Genomic DNA, 18,875 nt, shown 5'->3' with positions numbered 1-18,875 from the left:
ATTTGCTTTATTGCTGCCTTCCGGACCAACGTGGTCATGGATCTGGGCCACCTCCCTCGGAAAACTTTGGCAAAATCGTTGGGCTTATCACATTTGGAGCAGTTCTTTCCCTTGGCAGGGCATACTCCTGGTATCCGGTGCTCTAGACCACAGCTACCGTACCCCTTTTCCTCCAGTCTCGGTGGTCGAGCCACATGCGGCTGGTTGTAGCATCCTTGGACGGCGTCAACCCGTTCTTCCTTTACTGGGCCCAATTTGGCCTGGCCTGGTGCCGGAGCAGATCGTGCTAGGGCAGCATCCATGTCCTCTGCGACTATTGGACAGTTTGTGTGACCTTGGTAGGATAAGTATTTCATCCAGTGATATGCCTGTATAACATCACGTTTGGGGAGGCACCGACAGACGTACAAGCTCAAACATACAGGCAGCAGCGGTATTTCTGAGCACCCTCTGACATCAGGGGGAGCGCAGACAGATGGGAATGCGCAGACAGGCGGGAATGCGCAGACAGCTAGAACACCGGAAGAGAAATGCTTCCGCATTTCTCTTCTGACCGGGAGGTAGGGTGGGAGGGACAAGAAAGGAAAGGAAAGACCTTACCTTTCTTGTCTCTCACAGCATTTCTGCTGTTCGATCGCAATGCGATTGGGCAGCCGAAATGGCCACCAGACACCAGGGATTTTTTTTTTAGGTACTAAGGGGAGCAGCCCCTTGGGCAAGGATCGCTCCCTAGGGGTCCATATTATTTTTAGGCCATTTCTGCCGCACCTGGTGGCAGATCGGTCTAATATAATTAGGCCGATCTGCCCCCGGGGGGCAGAAAGCCCCTAGACACCAGGGATCTTTTTTTTTTTTTTATGTGTGGGGGTGACCCTTTAGGCAAGGGTCACTCCCCGGGGAGCCAAATTATTTTTAGGCCAATTCTGCCCCACCTGGGGGCAGAAACCACTAGACACCAGGGAATTTTATTTTTTTATCATGCTGACACATAAGGGGAGAGGCCCCTTGGGCAGGGGTCGCTCCCTAAGGGCCCATAATATTTTTAGGCCATTTCTGCCCGGCCCCACCAACCCCATGGGGGCAGATCGGCCTAATATAAGCCCCTAGACACCAGGGATATATTTTTTTTGTTTATTTTTATTTTTTTGGTATGTGGGGAGCGACTCCTTAGGCAAGGGTCACCCCCCGGGAGGCAAATTATTTTTAGGCCATTACTGCCCACAGGGGGGCAGAAACCACTAGACACCAGGGAACTCATAAGGGGAGTGGCCCCTTGGACAAGAGCCGCTCCCAAGGAGGGGCAAAACATTTTTACGCCATTTCTGCCCCCACGGTGGCAGATCGGCCTAATATAATTAGGACGATCTGCCCCCAGGGTGGCCAGAAAACCCCTAGACCCCAGGGATAACTTTTTTTTTTTTATTTTATTTTTTTTTATATGTGGGGAGCCACCCCTTAGGCAAGGGTCACTCCCGGTGGGGCCTAATTACTTTTAGGCCATTTCTGCCTCCCCCCCCATCCCCCACCGGGGGCAGAAAAACCCCTAGACACCAGGGATAAAACATTTTTGGGGACATTTTTTTTTTATATGTGGGGAGTGACCCCTTAGGCAAGGGTCGCTCCCGGGGGGGGCGAAATTATTTTTAGGACATTCCAGCCCCCCTCAGTTGCAGAAACCACTAGACACCAGGGATTTTTTTTAATCATACTTATGCATAAAGTTAAAAGGGTAAAGGCTGCTCCCCAGAGGGGGGCAAAATATTTTTAGGCTTTTTATGCCCCCCTTTGGGGCAGAAATCTCTAGACACCAGGGATATATATATATATATTTTTATTTACTTTATGTTTTTATGTATGGGGAGCGACCCCTTAGGAAAGGGTCGCTCCCCTGGGGGGGGCAAATTGTATTTAGGCCATTTCTGCCCCCTTTGGGAGTACATCGGATCATTTTTTTAGGGCCAATATGGCCCCGGGGGGGAGAAACCACTAATCATCAGGAATTGGTGTGTGTGTATGTGTGTGTTTTGTTTGGGGGAGCAGCCCCTTGGGCAAGGGTCGCTCCACATGGGAGCATATTACTGTTGGCTGTATCCCGCCCCCATGGGGACAGACCGGCATATTTTTAGAATGCCCATCGGTCCCCAAGGGGGGCAGAAAGCCCACCAGTGAAGATTTTTTTTTCAAAATAAGAGGGTGGGGTTATGGCCGTACCCCCGCCCCAAATAAATGGGGCCAAAGTTGTCCTGCCCACCAGTGGGCATATGGGGCAATTAACCCTGATACACACCCCGGGGGGGCAGAAAGTCTACTAGATGCCAGGGAATTAAAAATAATAATAATGGGGTGTTGGCTAACAACCAGTATGGCCCTGGTTATACCCCCACCCCAAATGGAGTGGGTAACAGTCTTTCAGCTCTCCCCCGCACAATAAAACATCTTATCCCATGGCAAGCAAGAGTACATTTAATTATTTTGGGTCTTGTTTTTACGTTTGGGCCATGAGAGCTTGGTAACACATGCTAGTATGAGACCCCGGAATTCAGAGATGTGCAAATAACCACTGCTTCTCAACACTTTGTCATGGCCCATTTTGGAAACACAAAGGTTTTCTTGATACCTATTTTTCAATCTTTATATTTCAGAAAATGAATTGATGTACGCCTGGTTTAGAATGAAAACCCATTGCAAGGTGCAGCTCATTTATTGGCTCTGGGTACCTAGGGTTATTCATGAACCGAGAACCCCAATATATCCCCGCAACCAGAAGAGTCCAGCAGACTTAACAGTATATTGCTTTCAAAAATCTAACATCGCAGAAAAAAGTTACAGAGTAAAAAGTGGAGAAAAACAGTTGGTTTTTTGGACGTCAATTTTATTATTTTTTATTTATGCTGTTATTTCTATAGGAAAACACTGTAGGGTCTACACAAATGACCCCTTGGTGAATTATAAATTTTGTCTACATTAAAATGGGGTATGTCCCAATAAAATGCCAAAATTGGTTTGAAAAATTGCGTTTGCTGATTCAAGTCTGCCCGTTCCTGAAAGCTGGGAAGATGGTGATTTTAGCACCGCAAACCCTTTGTTGATGCCATTTTCAAGGAAAAAACCACGAGCCCTCTTCTTCAGCCCTTTTTTCCCTTATTTGAAAAAACTAAATTTTTGCTGCATTTTGGCAATTTTCTTTGTCTCCTTCAGGGGAACCCACAAAGTCTGGGTACCTGTAGAATCCCTGGGATGTGGGGAAAAAAGGACTAAAATTTGGCTTGCGTAGCTTATGTGGACAAAAAGTTATGAGGGCCTAAAAGCGAAGAGCCCCAAATAGACCAAAAAATCCCTGGCACCTGAGAAGGAAAAGGCCTGGCAGCGAAGGGGTTAAACACCTCGTTTGAATCTGTGTTGCTGTGACTGCTCGCGCATGCGCAACATCGCGTTCGGGGAGCGGAGACGGACACACGAGCTGAAACATTCAGGAAGCAGCTGAATGAACAAGCCCCCTCTGACGTAGGGGGTGCAGATTCGGTCGGGGAGCCCCTCTCCCGTGTGCGCAGGTTGAGTCAGTGGTGTCTCGAGGCTCCACCTATCCGCATCTGGCCCCGCCTCTCCCCTGTGTGCGCAGGTTGAGCCAAGTGCTCGCTCACGAACCTCCACCTATCAACAGGGCTCTACCTCTGGACCCCTCTCCACCTATCAGCAGCCGGCTCTACCTCTGGACCCCTCCCATCCGCATGTTTTGGTTCCGCCCCTTCCCTTCGACCCGCCTCTCTCCTGTGTGCGCAGGTTGAGGGGCGGGGGGTGTACACACTCTCTCTCGGTCCCTTCCTTTGGCACCGCCTCTCTCCTGTGTGTGTGTAGGTTGAGCCGAGTGATCTCTCACGAACCTCCACCTATCAGCAGCCGACTCTACCTCTTGACCCCTCCCCTCCGCATGCTTTGGCCCCGCCCCTTCCCGTGGCCCCTCCTCTCTCCTGTGTGCGCAGGTTGTGCCGGGTGTGCTCTCTCGCGGCTCCACACGTGTCCGGCGGCGCAGGCCTCTCCTCTCCCACCCCGCGCGAACCATGGCCTCTCTGCAGCTGGAGGATGGCTCTCTCTTCCGGGGGCAGCCCTTCGGGGCCCCGGTCTCGGTGTCCGGGGAAGTGGGTGAGTCGTGGGTGCGGGTGGCGTTGGCCCGGGGATGCTGCTGCGGGAGCTTCAAGCTGGGCCCGGGGAGGGATGTTCGCGCGGGGTCGGTGTGTGATGGGTGCCTGGAAGGATGGCTTCAAGGCGCCTCCCGGTTATCACGTCTTCAGCTTGTATTCTCATCTCTAGCACATCATAGGTTCCGTGTATTCTGTATGGGACGGGCACTTACCCCAACTTTGAATTTACTTTTAGTTTTCTCCCGTATCAGTCCCGCGCGCCTCCAGGCGCTATTGTGCAGCAAGGTGAAGAGACGTTCTCCCCGATGGCCTGCACTGGGCATGTTGGATGTTTTATAAAGGGCAAGAGTCAAAGTGCGTCCTCCCCCCCCACCCCCCCTCATTGCTTTCAAAGTTAGTGCGCATCACAAGGTACCTAGGTGGGCTCTCATAGCGCCAAGAGGCCTGTCTGGCGGTAGTGCAAGTAGACCATGGGCAGGTAGCCGTGGTGAACACTGACATTATTAATTTTAAAGAGTTCTATTGGTATTGCGAATACTGAACATAAACTCTATAAAGTACAACACAGTTCTATGCTTAAAGTTGTTTACAGCTAACTTCGGTCCTTGTTCCTAACGAGCAGTGACGACCCATTAAAGAATGCCATGTAGCCTGAGAATAACTAAATGTGACAGTCTGGGGGATGCTTAGTGCGAGGGAGTGATTCGCATGCCTGTAAGGTCTTGTGCCAAAGCATGCCATAAGTAACCCTTTCATGCTTATGCGGGGTGGTCCATGAATAGTAAAGCAGGCCAGGCTGTATATAACCCGCCATGCTGGGTGGTGTTGCACAATTATACCCCTGTAGTAACAGGAGGTCAGTGGGCGGCCATAGTTTGCTCCAGTCAACCCAATAGCTGCGGTGTAAGCTTTTGTGCACCACATGCTGAGTCTTAAAGTAAGGTAGGTTTGTAAATATTGACTATTAGTCACAAAGGTTTCTGTCCCCTAGAGTATGTACTGTAGCATGCAGAGTATTGCAAGGTTTTGTCTCCTTGTGTCTGTCTCCTGCAGTGGTATAGCTACACTAAGGCCACATCCCTCCTCTGTAACGCCAAGGCTCCTTGGCTCAGGGTTGTACGTTATGTGGGATTGGGAGCTGTGGTAGCAGGTTTTGAAAGTGATTGAACAGAGACGTCCGATGCTTACCTTGCTCATAAAGTCCAGGACACCCTTACAGGCTGAACATTGTCTGGCCTGATAGAGTATGATTTCGATAGGCATACTGGCAAACATCACTGATGCCAGCCTCTTTCTGATTGATTATGTAACTAGCGGATGTTTCACTCGATGGCCATATGGTTGCCAATGGAGCAGTATTACATGGCCAGTACCTGCAGAGAGGTAGACCGCAGTGCCAAAGACTGGGCCACGTTGAAGGCCCCCTCTCTTGCTTCAGACAGTGACAGACTCGGGCGTCCCGGCATGCTTTGGTTGCTTCTTGTTACCTTTCGTGTTTCAGGGTACTTCAGAGGGTGAATTGGGGGTTGTGAAGGCGGCAGGAGGGAGGACCCGGCTGTCAAACCGGAGTTGGCCAGCCTTGATTTCAGCTCCAGCCTGGTCCCTGCAATCTACAGCTGTTATGCACTTGAGGCTTTCCATGACCCTTTAGTTGGTGCCCCTGGTGGTTTGGACCGGGCACCAAGGTGTGATATCTCCCACCAGATTGAAGGTCGGATTTAGGAATTTTTCATATTGTTCACCCCAAGGCTGACGCGAGATTGGCGCAGTTTTCACTGCCTGTCGTGTTTACACGCGGGCTTGCGGGTGTGTTGGAGCCCCTCTATTTCCGAGACATTGAAGGGGAACCATAATGTGGCTAAGGGTATTAACTGCCAACTTTCTTCCCCCTTTGAGGGGGAGGAGAGGGGGGCTCAGTGGCTGCTCCTGAGGTGTGAAGAATCCACATGCACTTACTGCTCTCAAGATGAGCCCCCCACAAATCACTGACTGCGTAAAGCCAACATCGTGTATATTTCAGGGGCTCACAGGAGCAGAGGTCAGATTTGGGGAAGAAAATAATTTTCAGCATCTCTTTTGTGCGGTGCTTGAATGTGAAATAGAAAAGAGTAGGTATTCTCTGTCACAGAGTACCTGCTGGCTACTTAAGGGGGAAGTACTCTTTTAATAATATATTTAATATAACGTAGAAGTGAAGTACTCTTAAGTACAGACGTATTGGTGCTCGGTACCTGCCCAGGTAAAGCCCTGCCCGAGAGCCTGCACCGACCCTTGCTCTCTCACCACGTGGCCAGACTGGTGTTTACTCTCTCCCAGACATTCATTTACCACCTGGAAGGATATTCCGTTTATTTGAGCACGTTTCCTTGTGGACAGTTCCGGGGCCGCCCTGGAGGACCCGCTGGTGCCCCGGGGCCGGGTCTCAGGAGCCTTGGCACCGTGCCAGCTCAGCGGGGTAACGTGGGGACACGGCCGGCCTGCAGCGCCCGTAGGCGGCGGTGGATGGAAGCTTTCCTTCAGATTAGGGAGATGGTTCTCTGGTTGTCTGTCACTGGAGTGAAGCGAAGCTCTCAGCTAAGTTTATTTCCTTGGTCAGAGAGAGTGAAAATGCCCCCGGCTGGGGCCTTGGTACTCCCCCTGTAAGATATATTCGATGCTTTACGTGGTTCCCTGTAGAACTTAACCACCTTTATTGGTTATTTCAGGAGAAACCAGACACAGAGCCATGAAATACGTTTTGTATATAAACACTTCACGCTAATTAATAGCTGTCTCACACAAGTCGTGCATCCCGGAATACACGTGTTTCATACTGTGCGTTAGATTGCCTACCTTTATGTAGTATACAATCAAAATTCAAGTACATCTTAAAAACTGCATGTAGTGCGGCAATAACTTGGAACTTGGTCATTAAGTAGAAGCAAAAGCTTCAAGTACAATGTGCAGTTAATCAAAGTGACGTAGATTCAAGTTATATATATATATATATTCGGCCATATACAGGTGCAAGTTAAAGTAGATTCAGGGATGCGCCCCTTTAAGCTATCGACTGAGTGAAAGAAAATGAGCCTAGAGCCCTAGAATAAAGAACAAGACCGGGTGGTGCGACCCTGGGCATCGCCCCCTTTCGAGGACCTTGAGTAATTAGAGGGGCCTGGCCGTGACCATGGACAGCTGAAGGGTACCCATGGCACAGAGGGCGGCCTGGTCCCCATGCCTTACCGGTGAGGAGCAGCAGGCACTCCCGGGCATCCTTAGACTCAATGCCCGGCGTCTTCTCTGTAACCAAGCCTGCTCCGTGCCTTGAGAGTCGGCTATCGTTTAATAGAACTGATGTTTACTAATCGTGGCTTCTTCCTTAATCTCCCAGTGTTAGAGTTCCCTGATGTCTCAAAACTGGACTTGCTGCCCTCAAACCTCTCCCCTTCACTTCAGGAAGATGGAACATCAAGTGCCTCTCTGTAGACAGCTGCAAGCATTGTTTTTTTTCCCCAACTTTCTTTAAATTAGCATGACTCAGAGTTCTTATGCAAGGGCCCACGACTATGAGCCCGGGGCACCCTCTCTGGGAAACTGCTCCATAAATTACATGAATTAATCCCTCCCAAGGAACAGGCACATTGCAAGTGTTGAACAGCCTGGTTTTTTTGTTTTGTTACAATGAAGCATGCGTTTATATCCCTCTGCTATATATCAGAAAATGTGAATGAACACGCGCTATCCTGTCCCAGTGGTTTACCCAGTCCGCTGACACGACTAGTGTTATCGTGAAATGTAAATAGAGGCTGTCTCTTATCTGAAGCACTTCAGAGTCGACCTCTGTGTCCCTGAATAGAGTATTGGGTTATCAATTGTGCAAACAGAAGTGCTTTAGCACTGACCTGACGTGAAGCCTTTTGTTGAAGTACTTTACATGTGTCCTGTGCTATTATATGGAAACAATATCTTGTAACAAAAGAAGCTTGATTGTAGTCGTCTGTCCTGAAGGAAGCTTTACCCAACACACCATTCCTAATCTCTCCCCCACCCCCCTCCTTAAACCCTATCGCGATAGTCTGGTGAAAATTTATACTCACCCGTGAGGAGAGGTGCAATATTGGTAACAGTCCTTAGCATCTCTACTCCTTGGTGGGTCAGTGCTTGCTGCCTCTCCTGTAAAGGTCAGACAGGTGTCTGCATTTCCACATCTGTGCAATGTGTGCGCACATGCCTCAGTGCTGTCAACCCGTAGACTCTGAAGGGTGGTCGGTTTTAGACACCTTGTGCATGGTGGTTGCAGGACTTGGATGTTTCGCTGCATACTTGACATGCCGGCTAGCTTGCCACTTTTAGTGCTTCCGTCCCTGAAATTAGTGTCTTTTTGGGTGGGGACACACCCCATCCCTTCCACCCTCATACTTCACCTCTCAATAGAAGTTCTGGGGCTTAATTGAGTTGCGTAAGTAAAATTATCCTGACCAGTTCCAGTTGGTCTGACCTGTGCCTTGTACTGGGGAGAGACGTGAAGGTGAGGGCAGAGTCCAAGCTGCGCTTTTCTTTGCCAGAGGCTTACAAAGATGGATAAAAGCGAGCCTCCTGAGATCAGCAAATCTTATTTTGGCTGATTCTCAATAGGCAGGGACGTCAACCTCCCATCTCAGTAAAAAAAAGGCAGGAACCCTCCTGCTTCTGGATATTCATCCTCCGTGCTGGTGTACAGCGCTTCTGCTTGAAGTCAGGGGACATTACATTTCAGTTCACAGACTCCTCTTATGTTCGCAAGCCTCGGCAGTTAGAATCACCCACTCAGAGCTGGAGCAGCCTCCAAGTCCTGGTGGAACCAAATTGCATTATATACATCTTTCTTCAGATCGCTTTTTGTGTCCCACAATGTTTTTAGTGCCCCCAGTCCTGTGTTGATGGTGGCCTCTCCAGAACGTGTATTTCTATCAGGCAGTCTTGCATGTAATCAGGAGTTCTTGCAGGATGGCATGTGTAAAATGTGGTAGTAGCATTGCTTTTATTAATTTGTATACGCCTGTGCTTAGGTCATGTCACCATGACTGAGGATGTTGTGCTTGGTTCTGAGACCATGGGTTGGCCATTCCCCTGTAGTCCTCGGAGCCAACTGGCTGCTGTCTGGTCGTGGGTTCATTATAAAAAAACTTACTGGAATAAAAGAATATTCCTGTTTCCTACAGATTTCTGTATGTGGGATGATTCTTCTACCAGTTACCCACACTACATTTATTGGTACCAGGAGTGGGGTAGTGTTGTTGGTTAGAGGGGGGCTCATCTGAGTCTCCTTGGGGACGCGTTGTTCCAGTGTGGACAATATTGTACATTTTTGACCGAGGGAAAGGCTTCGGAGTGAAGGTGCAGCTGTTTCGGAGAGAACTCTGCACGTTTCATGCGGTGAGTTTTCTGGAGTGTCATCGGCAGAGCATTTTCTCTCTGTGACTGGGTTTTTTACTCCTGGGTTGAACGTTGTGCTTTTCTCGGGGTGATCACGCTGCCTTGACATAACCCGCGCAGGCCGATTAAATGTTAGTGGCCATCTCACATGTTTCTGCATTTGGAGTGCCCTTTTGCATGAAACCTGCATAACATTCACTTTATTTCCACGTCGCGCCGCGCTTTTTGGCCTTGCTCTGCATATTTTAACTCCGAAAGTCATGTCTGACCATAACACTGACCAGGCTTCTAATTCGTCAGGTTTTTCACTAGTCCATTGTATTTCAGGTGCATTGCAAATTTGTGCGTTTAGCAAGTCCAACAAGTTTGCCAGTGGAGGAGGTGTAAATGTGTCTTATAGATGTGGTTCGAAAAACCTCATTGAAAAATCATCATTCATGTCCAGCTATTGGCAAAAGTTGTGCCTGTTGCAGGAAGATAGGTCACTTTCAGGCAGTCTGTAGGGCAAGTATGAATTCCACTAACAAGGCCAAGATTCACAATGTCAGCCTATCGGATACAAATAATGAAATTCAAGACTGCATTTTGCAGTGAAAACAACCAGACTTGCAAGATCAAAGGGCCATTCTGCCAAGTGACCATCAACGGTGTAATATAATTTGTCATGGCAGACGCTGGAGCACCAGTCACCCCAATAGTGGATTCTACATTTAAGTTATGGCTGAAAAATACCCATAATTCCAGCAGATGTAAATCCCAATGCATTTAGTGAACAGGGTGTAGAGTTACTTGGATATTTCATGTTCACTCGTCAGTGTCTTGGCAGAGAGATTCAAACTAAAGAATGTTGTGGTTAAAGGGAGTGGTATTGTAGGGCGGAAAGACTTGGCCAAACTAGGGATTTATCTACACCCAGGTCATGAAGAACCTATAATAGTAGGAGAAATGCCTATTCTCTTCTTAGATGCAACATGTGAGGTAAAACAATTAATGCAACATAAATTTCCTAAAGTCTTTTCTAACGCAATTAGTATAGTGAAAGGTTTCAAACCTAAATTAACTGAAATGTAATTTCAAACCTGTGATACATAAGGTGAGACCAGTTCCCATGAGTGTCAGGGGAGATTTGAAAAAAAAAAACTTTTACAGAAACTTACTTCTGAGTGTAATTACAGATACTGGTTAATCGGAGTGGGTTTCTCCCATTGTACTTACCAAGAAACACTCTGGTGACTTAAGACTGTTGACTTGAGGTCACTCAATCAAGATATACTTGTGGATTGCTACCCTCTACCAGGCATCCAAGAAACAATGGCAAATATTGGAGATGCCAAGTATTTCTTTGACAATTGATCTACATGATGCTTATCAGATCGCTCTGTGAAGGTTCGCAAACTCTGAACAACCTTTGTCAAACCTTATGGTGCTTACAAATATCAGAGACTCCCATTTGGAGCTGCATCAACTGCAAGTGTTTTCTAAAGGCTAATGGATAACTTATTTTGCAAGGTACCTAATGTGCAGGCTTTCTAAGATAATATTTCATGGCACAACACTTAGAATATCTTGGTCACAGTATTTCGGATGCTTGTATAAGACCCAAAACTTTTTAGCCCTGCCTCTTCTCCCCAACACACCTTTTTCCCCTTGCAGACCTATCTTCACGAAACTTGTCAGTCTGATCTCAAGCCGACTAATCTAGTAGATTGCTCAATTTTTGCAAATCCATCCTACACGACATAGCATCTCTCATGCAGGGCCAGTAGAAATGAGCGCAATACCCTCTTCTCTCATCCTCGTGGGACTCCATTTGCTTCCTTTGCCTGCACGAACCATCTTCCAAACCAGCGGCATCATTTACAAAGCAACTACCACCGGTACCCACGCTTACTTTGCTCACCAGTTGATCTCTTGTGGCTCTCTCCATACCTGTAAAAAAGAAAAAACAAGGTACCAAACCTTTTCCATCTATGCAATTAGGATCTGTAACAACATCCCCATATCCTTAAGGACCAACCCAATGCTGCTCCAATTGAATGGCACCTCCCCACACCCAACAACGGTAATAAAAAGCATATTACACCCTGCACGTCTGTATGTAAACTGTGTGTGTGTGCATATATAACCTAGGATAGGTAAATATGTCTCTAGGCTGAAAAAGATTTTTTTTTTTTTTTTTTTTACATATTGCCATTAGGCTGCTCCATGTGTTGATTGCTAGCTACAGAGAGCTGAAGATTTCAAGATAAATCTTGGTGTCCGTTTGTCCTTCCAGTCTATATGATAGGGACCATTGGATTGGGAAATATAATATCCTTTTATTTATTTTTGAGTTGTATACTACATAGTCTGTGCAAGGGGAGCCAGTTCAATGAAAAAAATGCCTTTATTTCACTAATGTTCCTGGGCACCCTTTGCGGAAAATGTAATCTGTGTTAAACCCTAGTAATGAGGTTGCTTCATCTTTACAGCTCCCTCGACCTGTTTTGAACTGCTGTAATGCATGAGGTGTCGCTATGCTGCGATGGTGTAACTTGGGCGTCCGAAAGGTTACACATAGTCTTGTCCTCTTACATGGCAATGTATGGTTGGCAAGCAACACTGACCTGGTACATGGTGTTATTCACTCATCGTTCTGCTTTGTCTCTTGCAGTTTTCCAGACTGGCATGGTGGGGTATCCAGAGGCCCTGACTGACCCGTCCTACAAATCGCAGATCTTGGTGCTCACTTACCCCCTCGTAGGAAACTATGGCATCCCTCATGACGAACACGATGAGTTTGGGCTGAGCCGGGTAAGAGACACCTATGTCCTTCCTCATCCCTTTAGGGATGGCTAATGTTCCTTGGTATTCTTTATTGGTAGACAATTCCTTTTAATAATGACCCAAGTCTAGTTCTTATGGTGTTATCTTTGACTGCCTCGCTGACCCCAGGACATATTTCCTAATTATTTTCCAAACCTTAGAAAGCATTTAAGGCCAAAAAGAACCAAGTGTCTATTTTATTCAGAACCTAATCCAAGCGGTAGGCATTTCCTTTACTCCTGCGGGTGGGGTTATAATTTTAGGCCATATTCTTCGGTCTTTTATATCCAAACTTAATGAAAGCAGTGTTTTACTTTACCTCGCATGTGCTTTACCAGAAGTTGTGAAAACGTGCCGCTCGGATTGCACCACAATTCTTTGCTGGGACTTTTTCTTAGTTGTAGATCCTTTGTTCGCTTTAACTCTGGTGTACCCTCGTTGATCCCTAGTTTGCTTGCTCCTCCGTTGTGAGAAGGGGTATGACTAGCCCCCTGCAAGACACATACACTGAGGAGCTGGCCGTGCACAGACCTCAGCCACATTGTGCTGTTGGACGAGCAGGCAACCACAGGGGGAGCTATGCAAGTCGAGGCTGATGTGTGGCTGCCCCTGCAGTACCTAAGAGGCATGCAGTTTCTGCCGTCTCTTTGTAAGTCCCTTTGTATGATTCGCAGTAGCAGCAGTCCTTTTGTTGCATCCTTGAGCGCCTAGCATAGCGCTGCTTTTATCAGACCTCTCCAAGAGATTGCTTTCTTTACTGCCCCGATCACTTGAAGTGAGCCCGCCAGCCAGTCTTTCATTTCACCCTAGTCCCGGTATCCGCAGGCCATTGCAGTGCAGGGCTAGGGTGGTGTTAGGGGCTAAAGGGAGAAAGGAGAATGGGAACAAGCACGGTTATGCACCCATATGTACAGGACAGTGTAGAAAGGCATCCCCAATGCACTTTTTAAAAACAAATCACTGGCATGCACATTTCGACGGTGGCCTGTGTGGAAAACCACCTTGTAATTGGTAATAAAAGGCTCGACAGATGTGCTTTATTTGTAATATAATAGGAAGTAGGTGTGACAACAGAGCTTTATAGGGCTGTGTGTAAACGTGCACAACAAAAGTGCCTCACAGACTAGCGCTGTGGATTTGGGCATGACAAATCAAATGGAAATGGTGAAATTACTAAGGCAAAGGTGTTTTACATGTAGGGTGATGTGTAAACACGTGTGACCAGGGGGGCTTCACTTCAGGATAAGGGTACAGTAATAATTCCTAAATACCATTGCATAACATAGGGCTGGTATTATTTTGCTGTAGCTTGTAGACAAAAAGACAAAACAGTGAAATCCTATTACTTTTTGTGTATTTTTTTGTTTTTGTTTTTAGAAATATACTTTTTCACCACTGTGAATTGACACTTGAGAAGAACACATTAGGTTCATTTTCAGTCTTATGGTTGCCACAGGAGTGGTAAAAAATGTCATCCACCCAACGTGCACAGGAGTGTGTGTGTGGTATTTTTGTAACTCAGACCTAGCCGAAAAGGAGCAGAGCACTGTACAGGGTCAAATGCAACGAGAACAGCCAACAAGTGATTAGAGGGTTCCAAGAGCGGAAGTGGTCTGCTACTCCGTTACGATGCATTGTTTTTCAGATTTGTGTGTGGGTTGGTGTTCAGCTACTAAATGCATAACATGCCGGTGCCTCCCAGCCACTGACTGAGGCGTCGCAGTTTCTGGGGGTCTCCCGTGTGGTCTCCTGGTTGCTGCTCTCCCTGACCTGATCTCCGCAGGCTGGAGGAGCTGTTTAGGGCATTCCACTGTTGGAAGGGCTGCTGCTTCACTGACCGTGTGCACGACGGGGTTCATTTCTTCCACTGTGGCGGGTGCTTGTTTCTGGCTGCCCCGAGTGCCTCTGTCTCTCACTGCAGTCGGTTCTTGGAGCTCTGCCTGCCAACCTTTGGTTCTTCCATGTTTGTATTGGGTAATGTTGACTTTTACTATACTAAGCAAGGAATCCCTATATTTAGTCCTGGTGTTGCCATGTAGATTCACAAGAGGATATTTCTGTCCATTTTGTTCTATATTTCACGGTATTTTCACCCACTCGTAGACCTAACACACTACGAAGATCTTTAGCAGGATCAGGTGCATTTTACTTCTTCAAGCATCCATTAGTAAACTAGACACTTTAAACGTCTGCTGATCATCCGCAGCCAAACACCCATACACATCCAGTGGGAGGAAATCCTAGGACTCTATTTAAAGGGCACATCGGTTAAGTGAGTGTTTTGGTGCTTTACTAATGATAAAACCGCTGGACAAAGAGCTGAAAACGTATTGCCACCCTGGAACCATGCACTGCAGATATAGCCAAACAGGACCCCAGTCTTCATATTTCACTGTCTGCTCTGCTCTAAATAAACAGTAATCGGTCCCCAGCTCTTCCCCCTGCTTTCAAAGGGGTGAGAGCATCCTTCTCTGTGATTCCAGGTGGGCACGTTTTCTTACTGCAGTGAATTTCGTAAAATCTTAGCAGAGACATTGTTCCACCAGTATTGCACTCTCCTCCCAAGCCTGCCTCACATGTGCCTCAAGCTGCTGTGAGGTGCTTCATTGCAGTGTGTACCGCCTTTGGACGGTGAAAGGAATTCACACAGGCACACTGCATGCATTATTGCCTCTGTCCAGAAATGATCGTTCCTTCGACGTGTCCATGCTGGATTCACAGGCAGTTTGGCAGCTCTAGGTGTTCTAAAGTATTGAAGTGATAGTCTTACATTGCAGCCGGGTGTGCTTTGATTGTTGGTCAGATGGTCATTCATTCTTATCCAATTCGCAATTATTAATAAAATCATGTCGCGGCTAAAAGCGCTATTAAAAACACTAGGAACACTGCTGCTTGAGTAAAAAAAAAAAAAAAAAATGGAAATAACAGTGGCCAGGTTTAGATAGAATATTTTTTCCTTTTTATTTTTTTCTCAGCATATGCTTCCAATAAAAAGTTAAAAAAAAAAAGACATAATTGTGTCAGCGCCAGGCCGAATTGCTTAACCAATGCTTGTTGCTTTGGGTATTAGGGGATTCTCATCTCAAGTGTCTTCCGTTGCTGTCAAAGTCTAGCAGTAAGATTAATGTTTCTGAACTGGAATATCTTCACTTGCAGATCTTTTTTCTCACTGTTGCCTAATTGCAGATCGTACACTAGGCAGTGCTTTGAATGGGCCGGTACTGAGTACCAGCACTTTTTTATTTTGAGAGGGAGAGTCTCAAGAAAAACGTATTACTTTTAATTGGAGAGTACTGGCACTTCTCGGAAGCAAGCAGGTACTGTGGCACAGAGTACCTGCACTATTATTTTTCCATTTCAAGCACTGACACTAGGTGTAATTGAAACTTGCGTGCAGTAAAAGCGACGAGCATTGGCAAAGCTATGCAAACTCTATTAGTTTTTTGTTGTTGTTTTGAATACATGTTGCACCGCAGTTGGGCGAAAAATGCTATGGCTCGGTCAAAGCTGACCCCCTTTTTTTTTCTTCAAGCCTTGTTGCACAGTAGAACTGCTGTGCATCATGTAAAAAAAAAAATACTGACAGTCAATAGTTTTTGCATAGGCAAAACCAGTTGATTTTGCCCCTGCTTGTTGAGTCGTGTCTCATTTATTGACTATTGTGTGTATTTGTGGATGTCTTGTACTCCTGTGTTAAGCCTAATTCTGCTCGTCCACACTATCCTTTAATAGAGCACTTAAAGATTGCATAACAAGCCCTGGCCACTCATTGGGGGACCCCTGGTTCCTTTACACAGTATTTAACTACCTCATATAAAGGGCCAGCTTCCTGCAGGGCCCCAACGACGAACCCTGGGTAACACCTCGGTGCAGTGAGAATGGTCTAGACATGAACTTCTCTGGGGTGACTGACTGCTCCCTGTCAGTTAAAAAAGAGTGAAAGGGATTCAGTGCTTTTCCAGAAACTCATATCTTCTTTAAACAATCCAAGAGGATGGGGTGACTCTGTGTCGAAAGCTGCAGAAAGGTCCAAAAGGATCACCACAGCCTTCCCACCCTTGTCCATAATAGATCTGATCTCCTTGGATCACATAAACACAGTGCTATTTATTAATCATTCTTGTACTTGTGTGTGTTTTTTATTTTGCTGTGTTGATAATATGTTGGTGTTAATTATTTTGTTAACAAAGTAAATAGATGTGCATCCTTGGGCTTTGTTAAAGATGCAACACAAGCACTGGCCACTTGGCAAAAGTATCTAATATGCACTGTTTTGCTATTTATGCCCTTTAAATTCACCACTTAATTAGCAAGCTTCATCTTCGACTCCTTGTCATAACACTCTATTGAAGGGTTCAACTGAACTATGCTAATGTAGTCTGTTGGGTAAAAGGGCCTTACCTTCAGCTTCTATATTGTTGTAGCCCAAGGTATTGCATCACTCTAGGGTTTTTCTTCTATGACTGCTGTGGACGGACTCACTCGCACTCACACTCGTACACACACACACACACTCACACTTTTTTTCTCTCTTCTCTTTTCTCTCTTTTCTCTTGACAAAAAGCCAGACCTATTACGGTGGGGATGGTAAGGTCCCTTGCATGGTGATGGATGTGTACCTGCAGTTAAAAATTAGGTGTTTCATGTGTTCTTTTACAGATCCTAAGAAGGGAACTCATTCTCAACCACGGCACCTTTGTCATTTTTGCATGCTTTATATTAAATGTTAAATGTTGTGTTGTGACAATTCTTAGTTAGGCTTTCTTTGACACTACTGAATGTTTTTCGGGGGCAAAAGTAACCTAGTGCTGACGAAAGCCCTGAACCCTATGGGCATCTAATGTTAAGGCTTAAACATGTCGACTGATACGTAGGATGTAGAACCATAACCTCCATAGACGTACCCCCTTGCAATATGATTTTAATCATACCAGAATCGCTGCTAATAAAGGGATACTTTGGTTTTTCAAGGTATTTTTATCTGGTGATCTCAGTAGGATGATAGCCACCTGGAACATGGTTGAGCCCATCCTGGTTTTAGCATGACACCAGTAAGGGTCTACCTAACAACATTGAGGTATTGTGAAGAAAAGGGGGGGGGGGAATTATAGGGATAGGCGCTAACAGAATATCACCAAAACATTTCTTTAACAATGGATAGTAAATATGGTGCTCCTGAACGGAGGGTCCTCCCAGCACCTCCAGTGTTTCTCCAATAGGAAATACCAAACCGATTCAAAAGGCCAGGGCACTCGTATGAAATAAGATAAGAGTCTGTGCAGTTAGGCTCTTAGCACTCCTCCATGCTAACTAGTTACGCGACCCCCAGCGGCTGTTGGATGTTGTTGTGATGACCACTTATGGAATCTTTCTGATGTGATGAACATGTATGAAAATCTCGCACAAGAATAAAGACACTGAACTTTAACTCTGTTTGGATTATATATTGATTCTCCGAAGGCCAAGAACCTAACTGCACAGACTCTTATCTTATTTCATACGGGTGCCCTGGCCTTTTGAATCAACATTGAGGTATTGGTCAACTGAACGTGGGTCTAGCTTCACTTTGGTTATGGTCTCCATCCCCCAGTGATTTCTGGGTTATTGATTAATTACATAGGATACTTTTTGTTGGAGAGATTTTCTGTAAGGAGGTCATAACCTACATTGTTACATTTAATTGATCTATAAGCCCCTTGCACAGTGGTATCCCTTATACCCAGTACCTGTAAATTAAATGCTTCTAGTGGGCCTTCAGCGCTGCTTGCGTCACCCGCAGAAGTATCCTTTCAAACCTAAGGCCTGCCACTGCAGAGCCTGCTTGCAGTTTACTGCCCCATTGACTTGGCAAGTCCAACTACTTGGGTCTAAACTCCAAATAAATCTTTTAACTACACCTAAGTCACCCCTATGGTAGGCCCTAGGTAGCCCTATGGGCAGGGTGCTGTGTATGTAAAAGGTAGGACTTATGTGTCTATGTACTACATGTTCTAGTAGTGACAAACAGCCTATTTAGTTTCCCACTACTGTGAGCGCTGCTCTTCTCATAGGATTGCATTGGAAATGCCCTAACAGGTGCCATTGTTTGATCTGTGAGGGGTGGCATAGGCATGTTTGGTATGGTTGGAATGGTAGTGAAAAATGCTGATTACTGGTATTGTTGAATGTTTTTATTACCACTGTAAAAATGCCTCTTTAGAAAGTGGGCATTTCTCTGTGCTTATAATTGGTACTTTTGTAGCTTGACTTCAATCCACGCCTGGGGCAGACTGACAGCTGGGCTTTGTGCGTACTTCTCAGACAGCCAGTACGCAGGGAGGGTGGAGGTGTAACTGGATTGCATCTGCATACTGAATGGACTTCCTGGGCTCGGAGAGGGAGAGGCAGGACGCACTTACATTTGTATAGGCTGTGTCCTGCCCTCACACAAAGGGCTTGTTCACCCCTAATGATGTCTGGAGCGTGTCCTGGAGGAAAAGGGGGTCATCGCTGGAACTGGTTAGGGCTTGTTAGAGCACCCTCTACCCGTTTTGGGAG

The 18,875-nt window shown here is 46.4% G+C and overlaps 1 protein-coding gene across 5 annotated transcripts in view; it reads left to right on the top strand.

The window, feature by feature from the left end:
- Positions 1-3,955: 3,955 nt before the first annotated feature.
- CAD (carbamoyl-phosphate synthetase 2, aspartate transcarbamylase, and dihydroorotase) overlaps positions 3,956-18,875 on the top strand; it is a 617,432-nt gene continuing 602,512 nt past the window's right edge. For 4 of the 5 annotated variants that reach the window (XM_069233597.1, XM_069233596.1, XM_069233595.1 and 1 more), the window contains exons 1-2: positions 3,957-4,140; positions 12,187-12,326. In XM_069233597.1, coding sequence (XP_069089698.1) covers positions 4,059-4,140; positions 12,187-12,326 — 222 coding nt within the window. In that variant the 5' untranslated portion in view covers positions 3,957-4,058. Of the gene's footprint in view, positions 4,141-12,186; positions 12,327-18,875 lie in introns of all 5 variants that reach the window. The other variant, XM_069233593.1, reaches the window with a different exon arrangement.

Source organism: Pleurodeles waltl, chromosome 5 (genome assembly GCF_031143425.1).
Source record: "Pleurodeles waltl isolate 20211129_DDA chromosome 5, aPleWal1.hap1.20221129, whole genome shotgun sequence".
In the NCBI taxonomy this organism is placed as follows: domain Eukaryota; kingdom Metazoa; phylum Chordata; class Amphibia; order Caudata; family Salamandridae; genus Pleurodeles; species Pleurodeles waltl.
The sequence above is the reverse complement of the archived record's forward strand: the minus strand, read 5'-3'. Positions and strand labels throughout refer to the sequence as shown.